The 6,344-nt window shown below is 37.1% G+C and overlaps 1 protein-coding gene across 13 annotated transcripts in view; it reads left to right on the forward strand.

Annotated features, from left to right (window-relative positions):
• Positions 1-3,175, forward strand: part of mpdz (multiple PDZ domain protein) — a 79,995-nt gene extending 76,820 nt beyond the window's left edge. For 11 of the 13 annotated variants that reach the window (XM_015384081.1, XM_015384085.1, XM_015384082.1 and 8 more), the window contains 4 exons: positions 592-696; positions 992-1,086; positions 1,217-1,340; positions 2,392-3,174. In XM_015384081.1, the coding sequence (XP_015239567.1) occupies positions 592-696; positions 992-1,086; positions 1,217-1,340; positions 2,392-2,538 (471 nt within the window). In that variant the 3' untranslated portion in view covers positions 2,539-3,174. Of the gene's footprint in view, positions 1-591; positions 697-991; positions 1,087-1,216; positions 1,341-2,391 lie in introns of all 13 variants that reach the window. The other 2 variants (XM_015384083.1, XM_015384094.1) reach the window with 2 other exon arrangements.
• Positions 3,176-6,344: the final 3,169 nt, after the last annotated feature.

The raw sequence follows: 6,344 nt of genomic DNA on the forward strand, positions 1-6,344 counted from the left end.
TCCCAAACCACACCTCCACGAAAGCCAATCAGCATCCGGCGCTCATCTTAAAAGGTTGCCAAATCCACATCTCAGTCTGCTACCAAGGCTTGGCAGTAGTTGCACCATGTCGGATTTTGACTCAGATGCATTTCACTGGATCTCTTCATACAGTAGCCATGTACTGACCAACTTCATCCATCTCCACTCCACCACCAGTTTCAGGCCTGGGGGGAAACATCCCTACTCCTACTCCTGTTCATGCATATCAAAGCAAAATAATTCAACCCTAATGTTTCCTGCCAAGGTCTGAGAGCCAAATACTAATGTAAATGCATCAATAAAACTCTTCTAATCATATTTCTTTTTTGTGAGGTTTTCAGATTGAATTATTGTGTCCTGCTTAGCAAATATACAGTAGCTCTTGCAATTGACGTGCCGGAGCTAGCTGATAGCACAACAACTTTGCTTTCACAAGCAAACATTTTAAAATAATTTTTATTAGCTTGTCTGAGACATTCCATATTTTTTTAATTGTTCACCTTGAATAACCTTATAATTAAATATTGAAATTGTATTTAGGTTGTAACATTATTTTCTTGTTTTTCCCAGATGGGCGACCGCATTGTTAGCATATGTGGAACATCAGCTGAAGGCATGAGCCACTCGCAGGCTGTCACTCTGCTTAAGAACGCCACGGGAACGATACAGCTGCAGGTCTCCCAGAACACACATTCATCTACTCTTCTTTATATTTTGTCACATCCTCAACATCCCTGAGAGATAAACCTGCAGACAGGGAGATAATTTGCTGCTCAGCTCGATGCGTTTTCTTTATGATCTGCCTCTGAAAGGAGAACACCAGCAGAAGACTTTGAAGCACCATAAAACTCAAACCCCTCATGGGCCACTATACCAGCAGGCTGTCAGTCTTTATCTTGACGGTAAATCGAGACTGGAACATAACAATGTCACTTTGTTTTTTTGTGCGTATGTGTTAACACACCTGCAGGTGGTAGCAGGTGGAGACACCACCGTGACGGGGCCCGCTCAGAAACAGGAAGGGGGTGCTCTAACGCCCAGCTGCATCTTCCAGGATGATATTGGGTATGAGGAACATTTTTCCGCACTTCCAATGCCAAACAAAGAACTCTAATTTGTTGCAAAAGGAAAGCAGCTTTAAATCGGGGGTTGGAGGAAAAAAATGTCCCTAAATGCTTCTTTTTCTTTCCTCCAGGCCACCTCAGTATAAGACTATCAATCTTGAAAGGGGGCCTGATGGACTTGGTTTCAGTATAGTAGGAGGTCATGGAAGCCCCCATGGAGATCTACCTATTTATGTCAAAACGGTATTTGGAAAGGTAGGAGAATGTTAAACCCATTTTATGTACTTTAGGCAATAAGAGATGTACTTTATTTTGGTTTAGTTTGATAAAATAACATTAGTAGTTTCAAAGTTGAAAAAAAAAATGATTTTTTTTTTCCCCCATAGAAATCAGAAAACTGTTATTTGGTATTTAAAAAACAACTTTTTGTGCTTTGAGTTGTGTCATTGAGCACTTCTTGCACAGACTTCAGTTTTGCTGCTTCCTAATAGAATAGCTCTAGCTTAGTCTGTGCCATGGGTTATCAGATGCACGCATGTCTGGGCTTTGACTACCCCATGTTTACATGTCAGTATGCTTTAAACCAGGCATCCCCAAACTCGGTCCTCAAGGCCCCCTGTCCTGCAGGTTTTAGAGGTTTCTTTGCTTCAGCACATCTGGTTATAATGATTGCAGTAGACCAAAAGCCTGTTAATCAGCTTTCAATTAAAACCTCTAAAACCTGCAGGACAGGGGGCCTTGAGGACCGAGTTTGGGGATGCCTGCTTTAAACTAAATCAAATAGCTTAGTTAGCACAAATGTCCTCAAGTTCAACTATGGCCTGGTCATGAATTAATCGTTAGAGCTATTATAACATGGATGTATGCAAAAGTTGCAAAATATTTCACCACTAGGTGGGCTGTGGAACATTGCCCTCCTTGTACCAGCACTACAGCTGTAACCCCACCCTGAGTGTGATGTCACAACATTATTATAATAATATTTTTTTCTTATTATTATTTAGTATTTTTTATTTAAAATTATGAATTATTCCTCATAACTGTAACCTGAACTGTTTAATTTGTCAAGTTTTATGTGTAAGCCTGTTATTTGTGTACTTATAAATGAAAAGCAATAGACACGTGATAAAACAGAAAGGATTAAAGAGAATTAAAATATAGATTGTTACGGGTGCACAGCTTTTCATGCGTAAATGATGCTGCTTACAAACACGCTGCTGATTTTCACATGATGTACAAAAAAAAAAGTTCAAAAGGTGTAAATACTTTAGCAGGAGACTGTATTTATGTCTGTCCTTGGGTTCAGGGGGCAGCAGCGGAGGACGGCCGTCTGAAGCGAGGAGACCAGATCATGGCTGTGAACGGGCAGAGCCTGGAAGGGGTGACGCATGAAGAAGCAGTCGGCATCCTGAAGAGGACCAAAGGAACCGTTACCCTCACCGTACTTTCATAGCTGATGAACCACAATCATCTCTCTGTCCTAAAGGGACTGAAGCGGAATGAGCAGTGATCTCGTTACTAATGGGACATTGTGCACCTAGAAGAATCTAGATAATCATGAAGAAGCTTAGTGCTTACTGTAGGTCTGAACACTCAAACACTGAAGCCTCCTGGCAGGTAGAGAAGCACAGCAATAAGTTTATTATGTGAAGCATTCCTTACACTGGATCAAAGTATGTTAATGCTGCTCTAAAGGTGGGGTATAAACGTGTTTCAGATCTGTTTGTTGAAGTATTGTATGAAGTTCTACTAGTAGGTTGTGCTGCTTGAGCTCATATAGAAGCTCTGCTGACAGTATTTGTTTTGTACAACTTCTCATTTAAGTGTACAGAAACATAAATCAACTATTTTATAGTAATTTCTAGAAAGAAAAAAAAAAGATGGTAATCTGACCATATTATTTTAAGGTTATTGTTCACCCAAAATAAAGTTTGTAGTTCCACAGGTCACTGCTGTGTTTTAGGTCTAGCTTTAAAAATAAACTGTTTTTTTTTTATCACTTTAAATGTACTTTTAGTACTGTTTCTGTGAAGGTATTAAGTCTATTCACACTGAAATTGAAGAATTAAAGTGACCTTTGGCTTTAATCGGTTTTCAGCTCCTTTTTTGTCTGTTTCCTATGAAGTTTAAAAACTTTGGAAGTTGGTTAAATAATGCTTGTATTTCTAGACTTTATTCTTTCCCTAGTTGTCTAAATGTTTTCCTTCCATTTTCTTTCTTATGGTCTTTTTATGTTCTTCCCCAGCATACATCACGTTTTCCTTCCTTTCCTCATTCCTTACATCCTTGTGTTCTTTTTTCTCTCTTCCTTGTTCTTCATTTCTCTGTTCGTTGTGTCTTTTCTTCCTTTTTCATTGGTTTTCATTTTTCCCTCTATGCTCCTCTTCCGTGTCTTCCCTCAATGAGTCCTACTGTGCTGTTATTTTTTTCTTTCTTCTGTCTTCCATGTGTCCAACCTTTTTTCATCTGCCCTTTGTTCATTTTTACTGTCCAACTTCATTTTATTGGCAGCATTCCTGACTTGTGTCCTTATGTTATACCTCCCTTGTGCCCCACATATTATCCTAATTGGCTTCCTTAATTTCTTTTTTTTCTTTTGGTCTTCCTTCTGTCCATCCTTATTTTTTTATTACCTTGAACCTTACATCATCCCTGAAGAAATGTGTCCAAACTAATGTTCCTTCTAATTTTTCATGTGTCTGGGTGAGGACCACTGTGAGCACCATCAGATCTACAGTACATGCTGTTATAAAACCAGGATCAAAGCAAGTTATATGGCTTATTAAATGATCAAGTAACAGCAGCAATCTTCATTAGTTTATTTGTTAATATAAGTAATTTGGCCTACATGAAATGACAAAATAAAACAAAAGTGTTGGTCATAAGATAAGGCGTCTTATACGTGAGGGTCCTGCTCTGGAAGAAATTAGATGATGCACCTTTCAGACATCAATTTTTGTTCAAATTAAGACTTTCATACGGTATTTTTGCTCGGTGAAATGTGTGCTGCAGCTTGTGATGCAGAATAAATTCCTAACTCTGTCTATAAAATGTTTGATTATGGATAAGATTGCAAAATATTCCAATTCAAAGTGGTACAGAAAAAATATATATATTTGGTCAAACTGATTTACAGTTCATGTTAGATTTTATGTGCTGCATAATTTTCTTGTGAATGTGTGAACAGTGTGCTATTCTGCAAGCATGCAGCTGAGAGACACCATTGCTGTTAACCATATAAAGCCAGTGTGTCCGTACTTGTAGCCTTACTAATGCAAAAATAAATATTGGCATGGCTTAACTTTTTGGCTGAATTCCTGTAAAAAAAGAAAGAAAGGAAGAAAAAAAGGGTATCAAAGGAAATTAAAGATTGCTTAAGCTATTTGATCCCATGTGCCTAACCGATCAAATCATCACATCAGCAGCTTTGTGCATTGTTTCCTGAAAGCATCATATTTCTGCGACGCATCCTTACACAACCATTAATACCATATATATATTTTTTTTTTACAATGATTGTTACTTTTTATTTTATTTCTCCTTTCTTTTTTGTGCCAAACCTCTCTAATGCCACTTTTCCCTACCTTGTGTCCTTGTTGCTTGTATTTGCACCATTCTAACCTTATATCCTTCTGGTCTACTTTCATTGCATCCAAGATATACTACTATTTGCTATCCTTCATACCATTTATTTTGGTCTATATCCATTTAGGTTCTTATTTTTAGCCAATTCCCATACATCATATATATATATAACTCCATATATATATATATATATATTTATATATATATATATATATATATATATATATATATATAACTCTATATATATATATTACCCATCTCCAAACCTTGCAGCTTTTTTAGGATGAATCACATCTGTTTTAAATCCCCCAGATCAGTTTCCTGTCTAAGACATAAAAGCAATTCACTACTGCTCACAATTGTTTAAATTTAAAGACCTAGATCCAAGCAAGCAGCTACAGATAGATGCAAAGTACATGAACAAACACTTCAATGGTTTAATTCGAGCAGAGTTTGTTGTAACTAAAGACTCAGTGAAATCTAGATAAACAGCTCTACATTAAATCAGGACCTTCCTCAGTCTTCAGACTGACAAGAACAGCTGCTGCAAAGCCATAAGGCCTCTTTAATGAGTTCTTAGGCTTGCTCTAGACGTAGCTTTGTTATAGCAGAACGTTTGTTTAACTGCTTCTTCAACTTCCTGGAGCTGAAACTCAACACTGCTACCTGCAGCTGTTGTTAGCTAAAGAACTAGCCAGCTTCCTGTCTACATTTGACAGCTGGAGTTTCATTCAAGCACCTGTTGTTGTTTTTAAAGCCTTAGAGGTTACAGAGCCTGACTGTAAGGTCATGAGATCATGGAAAACTTGGCAACACAAAGCCCTTGTAGATGAGGAATCTATGATTTACAGTTCTTGTACCAAAAGTGGTACAGAAACTAAGTAAATTGCTTTCAGTTGGTGTCTTCAAGACCAGAGGTGTCGAGGAAAAAAGTACAAATACTTTGTTACCTTACTTATGTAGAACAGTTGGCTATCTATACTTTACTGGAGTATGACTCAGTTTGAACACCTTTAAATCAGAAACCACATTTATTTTATGTCTGTAATTTGCTATTTAATCTATAGAGATTTATTTTTTTCATTTTTTTTTAACAGTGTCCTGTCTTGGCAATGTGGCAATAAGAATAATTGTCTTGATGCCAAAAAGACCCCAACATATTTTACTTTCACAAGTTGAGCAGTAAGGCTATCGCTATAGTGTTCCGCTTGTTTCATGCATATAAATTGCGTTATTATAATTATGCAGGGAGTTTTACATATTATATGGACACTGCAATGTAAGTAGAACAGAAGAGGAAAAACAGGAAAAAAAGGAGGAAAGACGAAAGAAAGAGGAGATAAAAGGGAGATAATGATAAAACATTTTCAGTGTGCTTCATCACCTGCAACGAGATGTAAAAAGAACAGCACAACGAACAGACATGGTACAAGACATACAATAAAGTAACACGTTGTTACTATCGCTGAAGTAGTATTATTTAATCTGACATGTACTATAGAGATCTATAAATCTATAGAGATTTAACTAATTTCACATCCCAAATTTCAGGTTGATCACACATCTGGAAGTTGGTCAGGGGCATTACTTATTGAACATCCCTCGTAATTACAACTTTTTACTTCTAGTCCTTACTTTTTTTGCAATCATCTCTATTTTCCCTTCCTTAAAAAA

This window comes from Cyprinodon variegatus, unplaced genomic scaffold, assembly GCF_000732505.1.
Source record: "Cyprinodon variegatus isolate N-32 unplaced genomic scaffold, C_variegatus-1.0 Scaffold302, whole genome shotgun sequence".
Classification (NCBI taxonomy): Eukaryota; Metazoa; Chordata; class Actinopteri; order Cyprinodontiformes; family Cyprinodontidae; genus Cyprinodon; species Cyprinodon variegatus.